Source organism: Hemicordylus capensis, chromosome 2, assembly GCF_027244095.1.
Source record: "Hemicordylus capensis ecotype Gifberg chromosome 2, rHemCap1.1.pri, whole genome shotgun sequence".
In the NCBI taxonomy this organism is placed as follows: domain Eukaryota; kingdom Metazoa; phylum Chordata; class Lepidosauria; order Squamata; family Cordylidae; genus Hemicordylus; species Hemicordylus capensis.
In genome coordinates, this window is record NC_069658.1 from 185,644,244 (window position 1) to 185,667,539 (window position 23,296).

Genomic DNA, 23,296 nt, shown 5'->3' on the forward strand with positions numbered 1-23,296 from the left:
ATGGAAAACAGCACGGTGGCAGGCAGCTGGCGAGGTGGAGGGAAAGGGAGCGAGGTGGCCCCTTGGCAGGGTGGCGTGGGTTCGTCGGACCTGTCCACCCAATCGTAGCTCTGCCCCTGAACTATATGGATTAGCGGAGAGGCTATATGCACTCAGAGGATGTGGAAGGAAGCAGGGAAAGACACTAAACTCCAGCTGTTGCACACACTGTTTATTGGGAAAGGCCATTTAGCCACAAGGTTTTAAACATGGGAGTATCCAGCCTTCAGTACCTCCATTGTGGATAAAGAAATAAAGAAGTGTGCCTTAGGGATGGACTCGGATCCTTCTTCTCTTCCCATAGCAAAGAAAGCATCAACATTACCTTGCAGGGAACAGCAATTGAGTGACTTTCAAGGGTTTATCAAAGGATTGTCCTTAAACAATATATGTGTATATACACACACACACAGAGCACACGCACCTTTACTTGAGCCACAGCGACTATCAAAGAAAAAGATTGGTCTTCCTTCTGAGCACAGTTCCTGAGCTAAAACCTCAGCCAAGGGTACCAAATCGCTCCCAGAATTCACAGCCGTAGGAAAAGGGGCAAAGGAAGTACATCCTGGACCCAAGAGAGAAATAAGGCACTAGAGGAGGGTTGGGGGCTGGTCCAGAGGTATCATTTTTGAGCACCCTCACTTTCCCAGGGACTGGTCCAGGCACACTCTTTAGAGCGGGGGGGACGGGGGGACGACGACTGATTGCCTAGTTAAGGCAGTACCAGGAGAGGCTGCCACAGAGGGAGAGAACGGACAGCTGCCATCGTGTGGGAAGGCAACAGGCAGATGGACAGAGACCTTCCTCCCACCACACAGGCAGAGATGCTGCAGGCTTCACGGAGACCGATCCTCACTAGGCATCCGCTGTTCGCTGTGGGATGCAGCCTTCCATCTCAAGTGCTTCAGGCCAGCCCTCATACTTGTTGGAGCTCTTGCTGTTCTTGATGTGCTATGGAAAAACCCAAACGAGAGATTACACTTCTCCCTGCCTCTGAGGAACACAGGAAGCTGCTTTATACCGAGACAGACTATTGGTCAGTCTCGCTCAGTACTGTACACTGACCGACAACAGCTCTCCAAGGTTTCAGATAGGCGTCTCTCCCAGCCCTTCCTGGAGATGCTGCCAGGGATTGAAGCTGGGACCTTCTCCATGCAAAGCAGATGCTCTCCCATTGAGCTACAGCCTCCTCGCAGCAATCCTCCCAGTGAGTGCAGGGCTAATCTCCCAAACACTTCAAAACAGCCTCAGTGCCTGCGAAAGGAAGAGGTCCCAGTACCTGTTCAAAGGGACTCTTATCCTGCACCCCTTTGGCTCCCACAAAGACCCAGCTGTCACGAAAGGCCAGATCCTTAGCAATGCTGCTGCCCAGCTCCGTGAAGATTTTGCGGGTCTCCTCATTCATTCTGGATAAGAACGGAAGACAGGAGCAAATGAGTCACCGCAACTCATGCCCCTCTGCCCTCACCCTCGATTACCTCCCAGCCGATTTAGACCGCATAACACTCCCTCCTAAGCATCAACCTCCAACTTCTGCACCACCACACCCCTCCACGGCACTGGATTAAATCAGGGTGCACTTGTACCAGCTTGCTTCCCAGAATATAGCCTAGGAGCAGCTGGGCTTGCCCCACGAGACAAGCTCATCAGCACTCCTTTCTGGGTTGGCTGTGAGAAAGAGTAGGGGCCTCTTTAGAGAGGAACCAACTTTTCCCCTGATGTTCCACAGGGTGGCTGAACATCAGCTTTGCTGGCTCACCGGAAATGGATCCCTCTTTTGCTGGCAGATCCACTGCTTCCAGCCCTTGCGGATCTGCCAGCTGGGGCAGCCGACAGCCTCACACTAGAAAAGAACCACTCATGCCCTCCCTGCCTTGAGCACATCTGCCAGTTAGGAAGATCTGCATTTTCAGTGGGAGTCTGGAGCCAGCTGACCTCATGAGTAAGCATCCCAACACACCCTCAGAGAGCAGCAGCAAAAGAGTCCAAGATGAAGAGAGGTCAGAAGGGATAGTTTGCCCTTCCTCCTTCTGAAGATCAGTCTGGTGCTCACAAACTCTCTGGCGGGGTTCACACATAACATGCCACGGAATGAACTCGGGACCTTCTGCCTGCAAAGCAGTTACTCCTTCATGGCGCTACAGCCCCTCAAGTAAGCTTGTGGGGGGTACAATGGAGGGAAATTTTTACCAACCACCTCAGATCTCTTTTATACAAATTAGGTCGTTTTCCTGATGCTGAGCACAAGTCACTGCCTCGTGGAGGGTAAGGCATGCCTGCTGGCTCCTGGAACACTCACTTTGTGGCCGGGTCATCGTATGAAGCTACGAACACCAGCGTCCCTTCATGCAATGGCCGGATGAATTTTAACAGCTCATTCACATCTGGAAGAGGTGGAGAATGGGAAAGAGAAAAGTAGTAAGGAAGGATGTCTCAACGTAACTGCTCCTCCAAAGCTTCACGGACTCACAGCCAGGGCTGTGTGCATACCACAATTCTGCAGGAGTGCCAAAATAAAAATTAAGTCACCGAATAAAGCACTAGGGGCCAAATTCAGCTTCTGGAGAATTTTAGTTGTTTTCAGTTACAAAAGCAAATTTCTAGCCCATAGCCAATGTGGGGGCAAAGATAACTTGGAAGTGTGTGGGCAACAGCTGCCAATATCTCAAAAGCTAGAGGGGGGGTGGGTGGCTGAATACCTAATAAATACCCTGGCAGGACTTCAGTGCCCTGCACAGACCTTTGCCCTTCTCCAGGAGCAGTAAAACCAGACCCAGAATCAAGCATGCAAGTAGGGGAAGAAAAATCACACATGAAAATGATGCAAAATAAGAGAATATGCAAAGAGGCTCCGTTTGCATAATATGTACACTCTGCAGTATTCAGCTTAAACACTGCTAGCAAAGAAGCACCTTTTAAAGTGGAGATTCTTTTACATTTAGCAGGGAGAGAGCAATTGTCCCTATCCAGTTCCAGCACAGCATTCCTCCAGTGGTTATTGCTGGTATCTACCTTATGTTTCTTTTAAAGAATGTGAGCCAGGAACCTCTCGTATCTTATTTTTTCCTGTGTCAACTGCTTTGAGAATTTTGTTGAAAAGCAGTACATACATATTCAAAGTAGAAGCAGATTTTCTTGGCACCGAGTGTGAATTGCCTGGGTGCAGAATTCTGCTTTTTGGCACAGAGGGCACACAACCCTGGCCATGACTCCCACCTGAACCCCCCCCCACCGTCCCCAATCTCTTTCTCCACAAGAATGCTTCACCATAATGTCCCCTGTGAGGATCATCATAGGTCTTCTGTAATCCTAAGTACCCTTTAAGAAGTTAGGGTGCATTTGCACTGGGCTTTTGCTGGCCCCAGATCCTGCTGCTCCTCAAGCATCCAAGGCTGTGCAGCATCCATAGGGTGTGTTCAAGGGGCAATCCAGGACCTCCCTAGCTCTAGCGTGAGTCTTTGGGCACCAAAACCACCTTGCCTCACTACGAACTGCTTGCACTGCCTCAAACGCCGCTATTCAGAGACAGCCTGCAGATTATCTCTCCCCATCATACCCCAAACCCTGGACCAGGTGAGCCAGCTCACCCTCCTGATTCTGTTCCTATGGAGTCTCCAGGTTTCCTAGCCTACCACAAGCCGACCAACACACAACGCATTCACTTGCTTCCTCTACCTCCAGAGACCATCCCACAACTGTTCTGGAACACCATTTCCAAGATCTTGCAACTAGCCTCCAGTGGGGAATCCCTCTTCCTCCTCGTCCCTCTTGTCCTACCATGGATACCAAACTCCTGCCAGCTGCACGTGCTCACCTCCTGCCCACATGTCAAAGAACTTGGCATCAATCAGCTCTCCATTCACCCCTGCAAAGCAGAGCACAACAGCATGAGTGACGGGCTTGGTGTGATGTCAAACAGCAACACCCTTCGTGCCCCAGGAGCCCACCTCACCATTCACCAGTGCAATGTTCAGGCCCCGGCCTACGTTGTTCTTCACACTGCTCATGAGCCTGGAAGGAAGAACAGGGAAGGTCAGCAACAACCCCACCAAGAGGGACACACAATAAGGCTACAGCAGGGCCACATCTGCTTTGCCAAGGCTTTCCGCTGGAACAGGCAGCCCACCATCAAGGGTCTAGCTAAGCAGAGGCAGCCCATGAGTGAGATGTACTCCTGCTGCCCCAGATCAGAGGGATGTCCACAAGGCATTTCCCAAGTCCTCCCTCCCCAATGAGACCAACTCACATTTTATCCTCAAGGCAGATCTTGGGCCCAATGACATTAGCTGCACCACTAGTGATCCGGAAGGCCAAGGACTGGTCTGGGCAGGCCTGAGGAAGGCCACACTTGTACTTCTTGGGCCTGGGCTCTGAGAAGATAGCAAAGACCAAGAAAGCCTAAAATCTCATGGCTAGAAGTGCCCCTTTTTCTCCCATTGTGATATCTCCTGCACTACCACTTGGCCAATGACTCTGGGAGGAGGAACAGCACAGCGATTTATCCGCTGAACCAAAGATGCAGCACTGACCTTCATCCCAAGGTGTCCCCAAAGAACACAGTGTCAGCCTTCACCCACTCTAAAGACCCTGCCCACCTTATCCATTGTAACAATGCTGGCCTAGTGCTACTCCCTTAACCCTCAGAGGAACATGGCACTACCCTCACTCTTTCCACCCCAAGGGCCAAAAAGACCCAGTCCCCTATCAGCTGAAGATCTGGCACCAGGCAAGTTAAATGGAGCTGCCTTATACCAAGTCAGACCATGGGTCCATCTGGTTCATCACCATCTCTTCTGACTGGAAGCAGCTCTCCAAAGTGTCAGGGAGAGATCTTCCCCAGCCCTGCTACTCAGCATCCTTCTTAATCAAAAAAAATACCAAGAATGGAACCGGGGGGTGGGGGGTCTTCTACATCCAAGACACAGACTCTGCCATTGAGTCAAAGTCCAGCATTGAAGAAACAGGAAGGAAGTTCTTTCTGCTGCGAGTTGGGGCAGGCCAAAATCTTGCCCTCCGAATGGGGTGGTGTGGAAACCCGGAAGGTTTGGAAGAAGTCTCGCTTCTCTATAAATTCATCTCTCATGGTCTGCTGCACCACCACCCTTCAACCCCAGCCCTTTCAACTCATCTGAACTCACTGTGATGCCTATAGTTGCTGCTTCTATTTGGTGCCAGGACCACTCTGATCTGATCAAATGAATTGTCCCAACCTGAGAAGAACCAGGATGGGGTGAGGGAGAACCTGTAGATTATGGGGATAGCAAAACAGATACAAAGCCAGGGCAGGCACACAGAGGAAATGGGGGCAGGGGGAAGGCATGTGGATTCCTAGTCTCCCAAGCACCCTTCCAACACTCTTTGGCGAGCCCTTGGTGTGTGTCTCTTTCCCACTGGCCACCACAAGCTCACTCTGTTGGGGTGGGCGTGATGGTGATGGGGGAGCCAAACCCGTTGCATATGGGAGGTGAGAGTGTCATGGACCCTTTATCTACAAGAAAGCTAACTAAGCAGTGTTGGACAGAAGCTGGAGATGGTGACCTTGGTCTTCCCAAGGCAGCAGAGGCAATTGCCAACCCCAGATTCTCCCTGCCCCTCCTAAAACCCTTTATTTCTTGTGTGTGTGTGTGTGTTGACTGGAGCTTCTCCCTTGAGGTCAGTGCTATATGACAAACTTTGCAACCCTCCGCCATTGGTGCTGTGTGACTGGGCCACACACAGCCCGAGACAAACCTTCCCCTTCCTTGGTTTCCTGACAGAAGGCTTCCCCTGCAGAGAGTTCCTTAAGGACCCTACTTCACACCCATCCTTGCTCCCTCCTTTTGCCCTTTCTCTGCCTTCCTCTGGATCCAAAGTGAAAAGCACCAGGAGGCAAGCTGCCTGTCTCTGCTGCCTTAGGGGCAGACTACACAACATACCTGTCTTGTGGTTGCCTGCTTCATTTTTCTAATGCCAACAGAACACTGTGGGAGAGCGGGGAGAAGGCTGACCTGGATCAGGACTGCAACAGGAACTTTAACCCTTTGTCCCCACCGTGGTCCTGATCTGGATTGGACCTCTACCATTGCTGTTGTTTGCCCCAGCAAGGGGGGCATCAGTGCGAGCTTTTCTACTAGAGCAGAGGCTCCTAAACACGAATGGCTAGTGCATATCCCTCCGGGGACACCAGATAATTGCAAGTACCTCCAGCAGTACAAAATCCTTGATGCAACAACAATTGGTTTGCTTCTGTTTTCAGTATGAGGAACCAACTACCCCTCAAGGGCCAAAGTTTTCCACATTGATGCAGCAATACATGCTTAGGCAGGGCTGCAGAAGTCCACTCATATACTCATCTGAGATGAAAAATGTTGTCTGACAAGTAGGGAAATGGACATCATCAGCAATTAGTTTTAACAAAAGCTTCTGTCTAAAGCTTCCATTCTATTTCAGCAGCAGACACTTGTTTCCCTCAAAGTCACCACAACACCCATTGGCAGGGCTGCCGAAATCCACTCGTACACTCGTCTGAGACAAGTGAAAAATGTTGCCTGACAAGTGGGGAAATTGCCCTGTCCTTGTGTGTGCCTCCAGAGCCCCCCCCCTTCACTGCCTTTTTCCCGCCAGCAAGACCCCTACTTGGGGGTAGGCGAAAGGTGTGCATGCACCTTGATAATGGTGTCAGGGTGCATAAGAACATAAGAACAGCCCTGTTGGATCGGGCCCCAGGCCCATCTAGTCCAGCATCCTGTTTCGCACAGTGGCCCACCAGATGCCGCTGGAAGCCTACAGGCAGGAATTGAGGGCAGGCCCTCCCTCCTGCTGTTACTCCCCTGCAACTGGGACTCAGAGGCATCCTGCCTTTGAGGCTGGAGGTGGCCTATAGCCCTCTGACTAGTAGCCATTGATAGACCTCTCCTCCATGAAGTGATCCAAGCCCCTCTTAAAGCCATCCAGGTTGTTGGCTGTCACCACATCTTGTGGCAGAGAACTCCACAAGTGGATTATGGGCATACATGCCCATCACCATCTCCAACAGGGTCTTGCTGCAGTCAGAGCAGGAGAGCCGGCTTCCCCACTCTAACACAGTAGTGGCAGCGGGTGGAAAGGCAGCAGACCCAGCGGCTCGCCTGCTCTGTATGAAGCGGCGGGACTTCACTTGGCAGCATCTGCGCGAGTACAACGGCACGTGCACGCTGTGGATCCTCCTGGCCATCGAAGGCAACGTCTTCAATGTGACCCAAGGCAGCAAGTTGTACAGGCCCGGTGAGGAGCAGAGGGAACACCTTGTTGCCCAGGGGGTGCTTCCACTCCCCCACCAGCATCTGGATGGAGGGAGACACTGCAGCGGTGAGGTCTTTTCAGCAGAACTTTACTGCTGAAAGACCTAATATCAGGATCTACTGTAATTCGGTCAAACCCTAGAGTGCTTATTCAGGCAAGACTGCTGCTAAAAGCCACAGGAATTTATTGCAATAGACTCAATTAGATTTGGGAGAATATATGCATTAGGCTACCGTTTGATTAACTATGTCAAGCCAGTGTGAGAACACAGCATAAATATCTATATTTGCATTTCTCACTGCATGGAAAAGCAAATCAGTGGCCAAACACGTTCTTAGCAGTTCTTTCTTTTAAAATCTTTTCAGTTGTTAATGTTTAATTTGTAACCTAGTCAATGCCTCCGTTTGAAAGCAGGCCTTCTTAACAAGGCATTTTCTTTCTGTCGCTCTCTTATTTCCAGCTTAAGCATACTTAGAGCAGCTTCTTACACAATGGTTTGTGTGTGTATTTTATACTTATATAAAATGCCAGGAAAGGGATCTTGGGGTCATGGTGGACAGCTCATTGAAAGTGTCAACTCAATGTGCGGCAGCTGTGAAAAAGGCAAATTCCATGCTGGGGATCATTAGGAAGGGGACTGAAAATAAAACTGCTAATATCTATATCATGCCCTTATACAAAAATATGGTGCAGCCACACTTGGAGTACTGTGTACAATTCTGGCCACCACATGTAAAGAAGGACATTGTAGGAAGGTACAGAAGAGGGCAACCAAGATGATCAGGGGCCTAGAGCACCTTTCTTATGAGACAAGGCTACAACACCTGGGACTTCTTAGTTTAGAAAAAAAAAAAGATGACTGCGGGGAGACATGATAGAGGTCTATAAAATCATGCATAGTATGGAGAAAGTGGATACAGAGAAATTCTTCTTCCTTTCACATAACACTAGAACCAGGAGTCATCCCATGGAATTGATTACCAGGGAATTTAGGACCAACAAACAGGAGTACTTTTTCACACAACACATAAGCGACTTGTGGAGGAGAGGTCTATCAACAGCTACTAGTCAGAGGGCAATAGGCCACCTCCAGCCTCAAAGGCAGGATGCCTCCGAGTACCAGTTGCAGGGAAGTAACAGCAGGAGAGAGGGCATGCCCTCAATTCCTGCCTGTAGGCTCCCAGAGGCATCTGGTGGGCCACTGTGCGAAACAGGATGCTGGAGTAGATGAGCCTGATCTGGCAGGGCTGTTCTTATATGTGGCAGACTGGTGTAGCTTCTTCCTAATAGTAAGTGTACCACCATAACATGAGGAATCATCTGACTAGTAACATTTTTGTCTAGCTGGTGAACTGAGCCAACATCTCTGCATCCCTGTGCTTAGGGAGGGTTAGTGAAACAAACTGCTTTACCAAAACTCGTGGGAGGGATGGCACTGTTTTTGTTTTTATCAGGTGAAACATGAATCATAAAAGCAGTTGATGTTTTGCCTGGACAGTTAAGCACCAGACAGAAGAGAAGCTTGGAACACCCAGAGGCTGCCCTACAGGAAACTACAAAGGGGTAAAGAAACCACAGTTTGGGAATTGCTGTCTTAAAGCAACCAGTAGCCATGAGAGATGGTTGAAAGAACTTGGGACTGTGGCAGGGGCAGACAGTTTAAGCTCCCTCCCCCAGCTGTAATCCTGATCCGGGCCTCCTCACGCATGCAGTTAACAACAGAAAGTACACAGACACAATTTATGCAACAGGCGTATCATCTAGCCTGGCCCTTAGTTATGCTTTGACAAGCTGAAAAAAACCTTTCAGCTTAGTGGGAACTCAAAGCCAGTGTGGTGTAGTGGTTAGAGTGTCAGACTAGGACTGTGGAGACCCAGGTCTGAATTCCCACTTAGCTATGAAGCTCAGTGGGTGATCCTGGGTAGGAATGTGCATGGAACCAGTTCAGTGCTCCTTTTCTGGAGCACCGGACCGGTTCGAAATACCAGTGTTCGACTCGGTTTGGAGGCTGGGGCAGGGGTTTAGTTTAAGGGACAGGGAGGGTGCCTCCTACCTGCCCATCCCTGCTGCTTTCCCCCTGCCAGCACTCTCCCAAAAAGTGTGGGCATGGGGCTGCAGTGTTCCTCCTTGCAGCCTCATTCAGCATCACCACACAAATGGCCAACACACGCCCTCCCTGTCCCTTAAAGTAGCCCACCCTCCCAGGAGGGCACATCCCTAACCCAGGGCCACTCATGCTATCTCTCAGCCTAATCTACCACACTGGGTTGTTGCAAGGATAACATGGGGAGAGGGGGACCTTGTACACCACTCTGAACTCCTTGGAGTAAAGGTGGGATATAAACGTAACCAAAAAAAATTCAACGTTGGCAGGGGTAAGGGGTTAGATTCCATGAGGACCAAGCCAAAGTCACGTACCTGCTGTGGGAGGCCCATCAGGACCTGCAAGGAAGCCAAAGAATGACAGCATTAGTAAGATCCACACCAAAGTTCTTTCAGCCACCACACCGCATCAATCCCTAAACTCCTGAGAGATGTTAATAGCCAGGTATCAAGATCAAGTTACATTAACCTTTGTACACATTAACAAAGCAGGTGCATGGGATTCATTTTCCTTCCAGAGTTTCAACCTGAGGCTCTTCTTGAACTGGCAGGCTTGAAAATATATGGCTTGGTTCAGCCATGAAACTCACTAGGTGACTCTGGGCCAGTCGCATCTCTCTCAGCCTAACCTACCTCACAGCGTTGTTATGAGGACAAACATAACCATGTACACTGCTCTGGGCTCCTTGGAGGAAGGGTGGGATATACATGCAAATAAATAAATAAAATAAGCAGCAAGCTCTTCAGGTTACACGTTAAAGGCAGTACAGTGCAATACTCTGCAGTAACAAGAAAATACAGCTCTCACCCTCTGTCGTAATGACTACAGCGTCCCAGTCAAGCAACAAAGGGTTCCAAAAGCCTCATGAGAGCCCATATATTCCACTGTGTAATACCATATGTGCCCCAATAGAAGACAACCCTAAATTTAAAATGATCCTCTTAAAAAAGAGAGGTTAAATAATGGTTATATTTATCCAAAAGGAAGAGGATTCTGAACTTAAAATGAGCCCCCAATTTCTAACATCAAAAAACTTGGGGGGGAAACCTAGTATTGGATTCAGGTAAATAAAACTGTAATTTCTCCAAAAGGACTGCAAGCACTAGGAGTGAGGGGACTCATATGTAGGATTTAGACACTTAAGGAGCCTCAGATATGAGATTACAGTCTAGAAAATAAAAAGTGTCATTACACCAGGTAAAAATCAGAGCATGGAACAGCTCCACCATAAACCATATATGGTATATTATCAAGAGTGCACAACTCAAACGTCCCAGTGGGCCAGAAACAACCATGATGATGTATGGGGAGGGGGGTAAGTCAATTTTCAGTACATTGATTATTATGGTAAAAATTAATTATAAAGATAATATTAAAGCAATTACTAGTTAGTTGTGGGTCCTTCCCTCCCCGCAGGGGCCCATGATTTTAACAAAGAAAATAAAAGCCAGAAAATAAGCCCTGCCCTTGCTCAGTCAGTGGGCACCCGATTGTTCTAGCCCCACACAAATGCCAAATGTTGGGGCTCCTGCTGCTGCTGAATGCCTGGGCCAATAAAAATGTCCTCATGGGCTGGATCTGGCCCCTGGGCCTTATGCTGTGCAGCACTGGTATATATCACACATGTTTACCACTGGTGGTGCAGTGGTAAAACTGCCACCCTGTAACCAGAAGGTTACAAGTTCGATCCTGACCAGGGGCTCAAGGTTGACTCAGCCTTCCATCCTTCCGAGGTCGGTAAAATGAGTACCCAGAATGTTGGGGGCAATATGCTAAATCATTGTAAACCGCTTAGAGAGCTCCGGCTATAGAGCAGTATATAAATGTAAGTGCTATTGCTATTGCTATGGTATAGTGGAGAGCAGTATTCCTCCAGGGAGCACCCCAGCTGTGATGGCCTTTGGCTGGGAATTATGGGAGTTATAGTCAACAATATCTGGGATTCCCTGTTAGAGGGAACTCTGGTAGCAGGGGTGGAGCCACCATTGGGCAAGCGGGTTCAAAGAACCCAGGCCGTGCCCAATCAGGGGCCGTGCCCCACGGCCTCGACACACCCACACACCCACGTCTGATGCGGGGATGCTGGTTTAGCTCCCGAACGGGGGCCGCGCAGCCCCTTTGGGAGTTGAACTCCAACTCCCAAACAGAGTCTCAAGGATCCGTTTGGGAGCTAGACCACGTCCCTCGCATCTGATGTCAGACGCGGGGTCAGCAGGGCCGCTGCCGCACAAGAGCAACCGGAGGTCAGGCTCCGCACCTGACTGGTGGAGAGTGTTCCCTTTGGACTGCAGGGATCAAATCCCTATTCAGCTAGCAGACTTGCTTGACAACCTTGGGCCAGCTACCTTTTGTCCACCTAACCTAACAAGGCCACTGGAAGAATAAAACAGCTTAGCCATATATGCCAGTTAAGAGTTCCTCAGAGGCAGGGCAGGATACAACAAAAACAGAGCAGCGACAGATCAGGAAAAGGGGAGTAAATCTGCATTTGAGCAGTTAGTGCAGATTCTGTACTCGTGGGCTAATTTACCAGAGTAAGATCTGGTATTGGAAAATTTAAAATACTTTTAAGAGGCAGGTATGAATTAATGCTCATTACACACAGTAAGTGACAAAGGGACGGAGCATCTGAGCAACTTCTGGCCTCTCCTTGCTCCAATCCAAATTGTTCTTCCAATTTCAAAGGGAAGAGGCATATAGATCTTAGGCACATAGATTCAGATCTGGAAGAGGCAGATAGAATGAGCCCTTCAGTGGGCTCAATATGAATATCCAGTCTCTCTCCTTGTCTAGGTGACATAGCCACAGGCAGATCTAGCTCAGAGGACGAAAGCAGTGTGAGGATTTCCTCCACAGCTCACCGTGGGAACATAAGGATGGCCTTGCTGAGTCAGGCCAAGGCGTTTTGAATCTCAGCATTCTGATCCCAACAGCGCTGCCAGCCAGGTGCCTTCAGCAAGCAGCGTATGAAGATTATTATTATTATTACATTTATATCCCGCTCTTCCTCCAGGGAGCCCAGAGCGGTGTACTACATACTTGAGTTTCTCCTCACAACAACCCTGTGAAGTAGGTTAGGCTGAGAGAGAAGTGACTGGCCCAGAGTCACCCAGCTAGTTTCATGGCTGAATGGGGATTTGAACTCGGGTCTCCCCGGTCCTAGTCCAGCACTCTAGCTACTACACCACGGTGGCTCTCCTCTCCTTGTCCTGGCCTCCTCTCCTTGTCTCTCCCCAACACCTGGGAGATTTAGAAGCATGCTGCCTCAGTACGTTTCACTCTCAGCTCCACCTCCATACATTTAGCTATATCGCGATGTTGCTCAATACATCTGGCTGTATTTAGACTTATCCTTCATAAGCCTGTCTAATCTTTTTTTTAAAAGCCCTGTTCAGGCATTACCATATTGTGGAGGGACCAAAGTGTATCCAAGTACAGTGCCCCAGCATTCCACAGCACAGGGAAAATCTCTCCCCAAGCATAATGTCTGTCTCCATCTTTTTTTGAACCAAGCCAAAAATAAAACAATGAAAGCAGGAATATGGAGATTCATGGAGAGGGGAAGGCAACGGAAGCTTCAGGCCCAGCCACTTCCCCAACGTCCTGGTGCTCCTAATCCCTCTCCCTCTCCCATTCTGGTTCTTACTGCTGAGGAGCTGCTGCAGGCGAGAGAAGCCACTCTGGGTTCCCAACAAGATGCTGACGAGGATCCAGGTAAGTCCTGCCGTCAAGATGATCACAACAACACGAAGTGGACCTGAGACAATTGAGGGGGACAGAGTCAGATGGACAACAAGACCCAACCAGTGTTCCCTGGAACAGGGAGGATGTTGACCACAGCTCCCATAATCCCCAGCCAAAGGCCACTACAGCTAGGGATGCTGGGAGTTGTAGTCAACAACATCTGGGAATCTCTGTTACAGGGAACACTGGACCCAGCTGTGACAGTCATGCCAGTCTCACCACCCCATGCTCCCCTTAATTTTTTGCTTAAAGGCTCCAGGGGCCCTCTTGGATAGCAGGCTGACACTCGCATTGCAAGTCTCTGGCCTCAGCCATTCTTAATGCACCTTCTCTCTCCAGCTCCAACTCACCTGCTAGTCTCATGGCCCCTCAAGGGTGTCCAGAACCAGCGAGAATCCAATGTTGTTAGGCTCCTGAAGCGCCAGGGCTGGAGAGGGTTAGTCACATGCACCCTTCAAGCTACAGAGATCAGATACGGCACTCTGAACCAACCCAAGAAACTTAAAAAGAAGAAGAAAAAGAAAAAGAGTATAGCTTGCACTATTCCATTCAGGGAATAGTATTAAAACTTTTTTTAAAAAATCACACACATATTAAAGGTCAACCTTCATAGCACCAAATAAAGCAACTGAAATAAAAGTCCTGCATTGTTTCCACAAGGTGTTCAGATTATGGGCCATTTCTTACCTAATAAGTCTGGGTTTGTCTACTTAGTAGTGAGCCGCAGCCAATCCAGTCTTCCCAAAAAAAAAATTTTAAGCATATTCCACCAAGCCAACCAATACAGGCTTGTGTGGCAGTTCACAATATTAAAATATATACACACTCATCACAATTTTATTTATATTTATATACACACACACATATACATATCACAATACCATCGACATTACCTAACACATGACCACATCACACAGCATCTTAAAACGCTCCAACAATCCATTAAGCCAAAAGCCCTCCTGAAAAGGAAATGTTTTCGTCAGCCTTCTAGATCTGGGGGGAGAGCTAGCCAGGCAGCCCAACCCAAGGAGGGAATTCCACAACTGCAATATCACTACGAAGAAAACCTTCCATCTTACTGTGGCCAACCATGCAGTGACCATAATTATGCTTGCTAGCTACAAGAGCTTGGAGAACAGCAGGAGTAGATTCCCTCACCTCACACTGCCTCGAAAGCAGTGAAACATCTCACTGCTGTCCGACCATCTCCAAGGCTCAACACACAGGCAGGGAGAGATCTGCAGACTTTCCCAGGCCCCACAGAAGGGCAAGGGTTCTCACCAACGGTCATTCTGGGCCTGCAGAGTCTCATTCCTGCTTTCCTTCAAGCTGGGAGGGCTTGCCCTCACAAGTTTGGAGCACTTCCTAATCCAGTGTGACAGGTACAAGCCTCTACTTCTTCACTTGAACCAGCTTGGAATTCATTCCCCTTGCAGCTTAGGAGAGGGACAGGGTTTTCAAAGCCTATCGAAATCTGTGGACCCCTGCAACTGTCCCTCTGAAACGGAAGGTAGGTACACGAGGGCCTCCTCTATCGATCTTAAGGCACATTTTTGTATAAGCCCCAGGCATTTTGGAAGAGCTATAGAGGCCAATACCAGCACTTTGCATTGAGATGCACTAAAGCACCTCCTTCAAGACAAGCATGGTAGAGCTCAACAATTCCTTCGTGGGAAGAGCTTCACCACTACATTTTCAATGAGTTGTATCTTCTGACACATTTCCAAGGCAGACCCATAGAAGGACTCTTTGCAGCAGTAGTGGCTGGTGGGGCAGTGTGAAAGGCAGCTAGCTAATGGTACTATTTGGCTGGTTAAAATTTGGCAACATCCAAATCAGAGCTTTGGTTATCAACTGTGGTTTACCAATCATGTTATCATATTGCTGTGTGTCAGGTGGAGATAAAACGCAACTCAACTGATCTGCCCTTACACAAGGAAATTGACCACCAGTTGTTTTCTTAAGATTAAAAAATTGCAAGTACTAAACACAAGGCCACAGTCAAAGTTCTGCACTCACAAAGGGAGAAAAATGCTGACCTACTTCATAGAAATCCTATGGTAAAAGTGATAAGATGACACTACTTAAACAGGAAGAGATGGGATATGCATAAACACACAAGCTAAGTTTCTAGACCTCATGTATGCAGAGTACAGTTTGGAAAATGATCGCACTGGGAGACTACTCTAATGGTGGTGGTGGGGACAAAAAGTCAAGTTGCAGCCTGACCTTATGCATATTTACTCTAAAGCAAATCCTACTGAGTTCAGTGAGACTTACTCAAAAGTAAATGAATATAAAATTGCAGCCCTTGTATTTACATTAAGTCAAACTTTATGATTGCTGAGAACCCAAGACAGATTTCTTTCTTTTTTTAGGGTCTGGCTAAATCATTTTTTCACTTGAGTAATGGCCACCTACACCAGGGGCGTAGCAAGGTAGGAGTCGGCACAGAGACAAAATTTTAAAATGCCCCCCCACCAGCTCAGCTCATGAAGTAAAGAAATCTTAAATGAGGCTGAATAGTGGTAACAAGAACCATAGTAAAATTTATATATATATCTCCTATGTGCCACAACAGAACATCTAGAACATCATCCTGAATTATTTTTTAAAAAGTTTTGTAAATTGTGGACAATGCAAGTCATTTAATGGTACTAGAGAAAGACATGCTGTTCTGGTAGCTCCAGGTCTTAACACTCGCATCAGTTTTGGAGGATGAATATAACTGAAGGAAGCCCAGGCGGGTGCGCGGCTGGGGGAGTCAGTCATGTGGCTTGCCTCTTGGGGCCCCCCACAAGGCAGTGGGCCCTCAGACAACTGTCTCCCTTGCCCTATTATAGTTATGCCCCTGACCTACACCAATGACCATACATCACTGCAAGGAACGGTAGCAAAGGTTTCCCCTCTTGCTCTTCAGGATAAGGCAAAGAATGTGTGGCCTGGGGCTGGTCGTGACCCAGCGGCCTCTATATTTACGATGCAGAGCACATTACCAAGAGCAAACTGCTTGTAAAGCTGTATTTCCAGGACCCCATCCAAACAGATGAGAGACATGGACTGCCCTTGATCTTCAGCAATCACAAATCATCCTGGTTTAACCTTGTATTCATACTTGCCCCAATATGTGAATGCGCATATGCATTCCAAATACATGAGACAGCAAGAGCGCAGCTCTCTCAGAAAACTTCTGGAGTTGTTTTTTGTTTTTGTTTTAAAGGCAGCCATAGATATCACAATCTGTTTGCAAAACAGATTGGGTTGAAAGGAGGGAAAGCAAGTAAATGCAAAAGTTAAGTAACCTACAATTGGTGTGTGAAACCTGAAGGTACTAATCCAATTGCAGGAAGCAAACAGATGGCATCCAAGGGGCTGACTAGTTGTAGCTTTTGGGGTTGCATGGAAGCAAGTTGTGGGGATGGATCATGGAAAAGCACAGGGGGGGGAGTTGGAAAAGGCTTGTGCTTAACTGCAGAAGGGGGTGGTGAGAGACAAACAGGAGTTTCCTGGCTCTGCCCTCCTCCCAGGGTCCATGGACCAGGGGGCAATTGGGCATCAGTGTTTCGCCTGCATGACCTTCGCCTTGGGAAACAGGCATTCCCCAAGCCAGTTAACTCCTTGTATTTCATAGCTTCCTGCTGCATTTTTAACATCCTGGATCACTTCTCTCGCTCCCTCTGGAAACTCCCCCAGCAGCAAAACAAAGCACTGTTTGCTTGTCCATTTGTTTGGGGCCATTTTGTCTTTCCTTTGGACTCAGATTTAAAAATCAAGGTGAATCTTGCTGCTTCCTTCCCGAAAAGAAAGACAAACATGCGAGCGAACAAACTGTGACTGAAATTAATGGAACTTTAGGGATCACTCAGAGTAAAGGGAGACTCTTTGCAGAGGGAAAGAGGCAATCAAGGGAGGCAAAAACAGGAGCTGGGCAGTCCTCCCGCAAGAGTCTGCAGCACAAAGTGTTAACTGGCTAGGATGCAATAAAAGCCCCCTTGGAGCAACCACAAAGGGAGAAGAGACTCCACATAGTTAAAAATATGCCCACAGACCGCACAGAATTAAATGCGCGTGGCTCAGTTACAATTAGCACTCACTTGATCATTTGCCATCTAATTTTACTTCCTAGAATCTGGATTTTGGAATCTCTTGCTCCTCCCTCCACAGGCAACAGCAGAAAAGTCATTCCTTCTGGCAGTCCACCTCCTTCCCTACCTGTCCCTTTCTGGTTTTTCTGAGCATTGGGAAGCTGACGCTCAAACAGGAAGCTAAACCCATGCTAAACCTACATTCTTGATTGGGCCAGGGAGGCAATGATCATGTCACCTGGACAGCGGCTAATTATTCTACTTTTGGGGGGGGGGGGAGGCTTCCCAAATGTTTCAGAATATATATAATTGGAGGATTAAAACAGAGCTGAGCCTGCAGGAGGAAGTGAGACCCCCTGCAGGCAAGTCATGGAATTGTCCACTTATGAAAAAAGATGCAGGAAGCAGGCAGGCAGATAGACAGGAAAAACAGAGAGAGAGAAAGGGGGGTAATTATAAGTAGGGGTGTGCTCGGAGGGGGAGGAAGGGGTGCCCCACTTTCCCGTAGTAGGCATCCTCCCCTGCTTTGTGGTAATCCAGGCTCAAGGTTACCATAGCATAAATTACAGTAGCTAGCTCAATACATGCACATACATGTTTTTAACACCTGTTTGTCACATTGAGAGGAGGCGGGAAATGCATGAGGCAGCCGCAGACTCCCGCAAGTCTCCAGGGAAAGATCTTCTGCAGTTGAAGAGGAACAGCTGAGAAGCCTGTCTCTGTTCCAGATGCACTGCCAAGATGCAGACCATTCCAAGCCAAGATGGAAAGGTGTCCACATGCAGCAGGATGGAGACTTAGAATCTTGAGTTGGTATAGAGGACTGTACCACTTCAGTTCGCAGATGCCAATTTTTTGTATCCCCCATATATACGTAAACTTCCTGCATTAAAAAACTAGTTCGGCAAGGGGCGGCGGGAAAGTACCTCCTGCCCCACTATGCTAGGTTTTTTTTTTAACTGCAGGGAGCTTCGTGCTCCCCCACTTGCAGTCTAAAGTGGTACAGGCCATTATACCACCACCACCACCTGCTGCTGCTGTGTAGACTTGGAAAAAGCTGGTCTTGTGGTAGCAAGCATGACTGGTCCCCTTTGCTAAGCAGGGTCCACCCTGGTTGCATATGAATGGGAGACTACATGCGTGAGCACTGTAAGATATTCCCCTTAAGGGGTGGAGCTGCTTTGGGGAGAGCATCTGCATACAGAAGGTTCCAAGTTCCCTCCCTGGCATCTCCAAGAGGACTCCTGCCTGCATCCTTGGAGAAGCTGTTGCCAGTTTGTATAGACAATACAGAGCTAGAATCAAAGGTCTGACTTGGTATAGCTTCCTATGTCCCTATGACAACAGAACCAAACCCACTGTGGTATATTAGTAGCCTTAGACCAAGGTTCAAATCCCTACTCCACCATGGACAACCTAGGACACCCAGGGCAAAACTATCTCTCTCCATACTTATAATCAAAGAACTGTTGGCAGCATGAACAAATATAACAACCACAGAGTACTGAACTTTAAACTGACATATTGAAATTACAATCATTTCCTGAAATCCAAAACTGGAATCAGCTTATACCATTATTGACAGCCGGTGAAGGCTTCAGGATTTTCCTCACTGCCCTTATCAGGAAAAGGAGAAACATAAAAAACCACTCATTCTCTCAAGCCGCTTCTGACCTCTCTGGAAATTGGGAATGGCAGTACTCAAGGCAATGGGGTTTTGCCAGTTTTGGGGGACCTTAGCAAATGCCCATCAACCCCTCTAAACTTTGCAGAGTCCCTTGTGGATCTCTCTCTCTCTCTCTCTCTCTCTCTCTACTTATCCTGGTTTATCTGCCTGTCTGAGCAGCTACCTCACTCCTGCCTGCACTCTGAAGATCCCGACATCTATTATCCACCCACCCCACCCTGAAATGGGATCTGACCCTTAACATAAAAAAAAGAGTATCAAGACACCCTGAGGGCCCACTCTGCAATTCGTACATACCGACCTACCAGCCTGACCATTGTGTATTATTAACCCCAATGTGTCGTGTGGCTTATTTGACCTCTGCATTAATCTAGGACTAAAGCTCTTCCCTCCCCACCAGCCCTGGCTCCAGAGCCTGGAACGGCTTCACAACAGCCAGAAATGGAACAAGTGACGGTTTCCCCATCACACCACCTACCTGCTAGGGGAGCTGCACCAGTTACATTTCTACCCGTCACATGCCTAGAGAAGACAGCGGTTGCCAGAAGAGTGGCAGCTTTATGTTCTGTCCCAATTGCTCCTCACTCAGCCAGGATTACTCCCGAGCAACCCGACCACCCACAGCCCCAGGCACACCATACCCGCCGCCGCCGCCTCCTCTATGTGGACGGTGGAGCCCGCCCCCGAGGCCTTTCCGTGAAACCCCCAATGCACCCCACCTCACAGTTCCTGGGGGGCACCTTCAGTCCGTGTCTCCCGTTCCCACGCCCACCGTTCATGCGCATCTTCGATCCGCCCCTCCCTTTCCAGCCTCACCGTCCCTCCTATTGCAATTGCCCCCTATACATTCGTTTCCCACGTACCCCGATCTCTTCATGGCTCTCGGCGACTTCTTCGAGACGGCCCGACGTCTCAGCCTCGAAAAGTATGGCGAGGCCTCCGATCCACGACCTGCACCGTCTCTGAGGTCTCCGGACTCACTCCGGCCTAAAGCTAGATCTTCCTGCTGCTGCTGCGGCTGCTACTGGGGCTGCTAATCCGCGCGGCCGCCGACAGCTCCGCCCAGCCTCCAGGGCAACAGTGGTGGGAGGCTGAGCCAGCCCCCGCTTTCGACATGGTCCCGCCCATCGCGGGCTTCTGATAGGCTGTCGAATCTCTGACGGAGATGACTCTTTAACCCACAGATCACAGCTCCAGTCAGGGTGGTGGTGGACCCACCGTATCCACGCGCTGCGATTTTTCTCCCACGCCAACCCCACGTACGATCCACTTCTCAAGATTCATCTTTCACGGATCCCTACTATGGAGCTTCTCACAGTCTACTGACCTCATTCACGTACTATCACCCACAAATCAGGGCCTGGCCCTGGAATTATGCTCAGCAATTTATTCCTAAAAATTATCCATTGCTATATTCAGGGGTTGGAGTGGGACCAGATATATGGGACCCCTATATTCAGGGGTTGGAGTGGGCAAGGTTGGAGTGGGACCAGAGACAAAATTTTAAAATGCCACCCCCCCTGAAGCTCAGCTTATGAAGTAAAGAAATCTTAAATGAGGCTAAATAGTGGTGACAAAAAGCGTCTTACTATATATAAAACCTATGTGCCACAATAGAACATAATCCTAAATTATCTTTTTAAAGGTTTTGTAAATTGTGGACGATGCAAGTCATTTAATGGTACTAGAGAAAGACATGCTGTTCTGGTCAGGGGCGTAACGAGGCTGGAGTGGGCCCAGAGACAAAATTTTAAAATGGGCCCCTCGCTGATACACACACACTCACTTCACATTTGACTTGCCTTTGGGGGCCCCCCCAAGGCGTGGGTCCCCCAGACAGCCACCTCCCCTTGCCTAATAGTAGTAACGCCCCTGGTTCTGGTAGCTCCACGTCTTAACACCCACATCAGTTTCGGAGGATGGATAAAACTGAAGGAACCCTGGGAGGGTTCGCGGCTGGGGGCGTCAGTCATGTGACTTGCCTCTGGGGGCCCCCCAAGGCAGTGGGTCTCCAGATAACTGTCCCCCCTTGTCCTATTAGAGTTACGCCCTTGGATATATTTATATAGGACAGCAGCAATATAGGAAGATGGTGAAAGGCATCATCTCATCCTGCATGAGAGGAGGCAATGGTAAACCCCTCCTGTATTCTACCAAAGACAACCACAGGGCTCTGCGGCCACCAGACCTTGACAGCACACTTTACTTTATTTTACTTTATTTCAAATGGTAGATAGCCACCTAATGGCACAGTGGGGAAATGATTAGCAAGCCAGAGGTTGCCGGTTTGAATCGCTGCTCGGGCAGCAGCTATATAGGAAGATGCTGAAAGACATCACCATCTCAGACTGCGTGGGAGATGGCAATGGTAAACCCCTCCTGTATTCTACCAAAGACAGCCACAGCGCTCAAATTACCTTTATTTCAAATGGTCACCTTTACTTTATTTCAAATGGTTCAGGAATATGAGAGCCCAGATAATAGAGAAGGCATAACAAGGGAAATAACATAATTAACTGACGCCCTTCTTTTTTAAGAGATCTCAGCAAAGTGCAAAACCAATATAACAATATCATGATATCACAATAGTCAGACATGGTAAATCACTTATACGAGGCCAGTCAAAAGTAATTCTATAGACTATAGGGAGAAAGAAGTAAAAATATTATGAAATAAGACATTGAAACCTGTTGGGGGAAGATCTGATCTAGATCAATGCCATTTAATTAAAATGCCTCAGCAGCACTTCCTATCATAGCTGCTAGATGCAATAATATTGATTATGTGGAGGAAGAAGAAGTATCCCCATCAATAGACACAACATTGGAAAGCTGCTGGAAGGGACGGAATGCATAGTGCTTGGTGGAAACTCTTAGAAGTACATCACTGAGTATATTTCAGTCACATTTCTCAAGATCCAAACACTTTCCAAGTTATCTTATATAATGGTATCATATAAAAACAGCAAGAACTTTAAATGGCTGCTCCAGTGCTCCATAACAATTTGTTCTCTATTAAAATTATTCTTACTACTATTATTAATAACAACATAGAAAAAAAATACTTGCAACATGGAATACTAATATGAAACAGGACAACATGAGATTACATTCAGATCAAGAGAAGCACTCATCAGGAGGCTCTCTGAACCCAATATGGCTGTGTCTAATTCTTGTGCCACTCCTCACTCAGTTGGACAGATGTAGTGCTGGGTATTGACTCCAACAACGCAGAACAAATATGAGAATCATGCACCCATGCAAATACAGGTGACATAATGTTATTAACTGAAGCTCCAACTACACTCGACAGCTTTATAACAACCATAAACATGTGAAGATTTAGAAATATAATTTGACCTTGACAAATGTGCAGTTCACATAATTAAACGTCAAACAGGAACACCAAAACAAATAACTGCACTTTATAGTGATTCCATCCATCTACAATAAATGCAGTTAACACCTGGAGAGTGTCAGCTCTGAATTACTCCATGGGCAATAATACGAATATGACGGATGTTTATATACCGCTTTTCAACAAAAGTTCCCAAAGTGGTTTACATACAAATAAATAGATTAAAAAACAAATAAATAAAAATGGCTCCCTATCCCCCAAAGGGCTCACAATCTTAAAAAGAAACATGATAGACCCCAGCAACAGCCACTGATAAAGCAGCCTAATTCTGATTAGAAAGAGCTTGATGGATTAACCAGCACAGTGCATATGCATTACAAAGTTAAATATGCATCATTTAGATATCTAAATGGAAAGGCTATGTACCTTGGGATCTCAGGAAGGTCAAGATCAAGACCATGTATATGCACTTTGCAAACATTAGGTATCTGCACAGCTGGCTCACTCCCTTTATCTCCTGTGATGCTCACATTGTGACCCTTCAACAAACCATGCAACTTGAGACTCCATGAATGAAAGGTATGTTCTAGGACTAGGTTGTGACGCTGGATGGGACATTGTCAGCTGACCCCTTAGTCCAATGAGGATGCATCAGGCCCTATAAAATACTAGTATTTGATAAATCCTAGGTGCCAGGAGCTGTCGTGCTTAGGCTAAGTGTTATTTAATAAAATAAGTATTTGCCCCAGTCAAGCCTGTTTCTGTTCTAAGTATGTTACTTATAATGAGGATAAAGAGAAACCTATTTACCCTCCCTCTACAAAGTCTGTGACTAAGTCTAGTAATGTTGTCAAGTGTTCATTGTCTGGCTCCTAATTTTTTTTTATTGGTTCCTAGATCCAAATACAATGTGTCAAAGCCGGCCATAAAGTCACTGCCTCAAGCCTGTACAAATACAGTCCTAAACAAGTTATAATGTTTGATTAGGGATAAACCTATTGGGGTAAACCTATTTAAACA

The 23,296-nt window shown here is 47.7% G+C and overlaps 1 protein-coding gene across 6 annotated transcripts; it reads right to left on the minus strand.

The window, feature by feature from the left end:
- Positions 1-196: 196 nt before the first annotated feature.
- Positions 197-20,010, minus strand: FAM3A (FAM3 metabolism regulating signaling molecule A). Of its 6 annotated transcripts, none has more exons than XM_053300744.1 (11): positions 19,783-20,006; positions 13,498-13,647; positions 13,050-13,160; positions 9,718-9,741; positions 5,178-5,249; positions 4,286-4,409; positions 3,992-4,050; positions 3,854-3,904; positions 2,339-2,423; positions 1,319-1,445; positions 197-990 (listed from the first exon to the last, which is right to left on the minus strand). In XM_053300744.1, the coding sequence occupies exons 2-11, from the start codon at positions 13,508-13,510 to the stop codon at positions 895-897; spliced, it is 762 nt and encodes a 253-aa protein (XP_053156719.1). In that variant the 5' UTR covers positions 13,511-13,647; positions 19,783-20,006; the 3' UTR covers positions 197-894. The 6 variants fall into 6 exon arrangements, with proteins under 6 accessions (XP_053156719.1, XP_053156720.1, XP_053156721.1 ...); XM_053300745.1 differs by lacking the exon at positions 19,783-20,006 and adding an exon at positions 19,398-19,546; XM_053300746.1 differs by lacking the exon at positions 19,783-20,006 and adding an exon at positions 17,242-17,369.
- Positions 20,011-23,296: the final 3,286 nt, after the last annotated feature.

What these genes read in the sequence shown, in the direction of transcription:
- FAM3A (XM_053300744.1), bottom strand. An exon ending in GAACATTGCACTGGTGAATG is followed by an intron (nt 3,905 to 3,991) that starts GTGAGGTGGGCT and finishes TCTGCTTTGCAG; the next exon opens with GGGTGAATGGAGAGCTGATT. An exon ending in TACGATGACCCGGCCACAAA is followed by an intron (nt 1,446 to 2,338) that starts GTGAGTGTTCCA and finishes GTTCTTATCCAG; the next exon opens with AATGAATGAGGAGACCCGCA.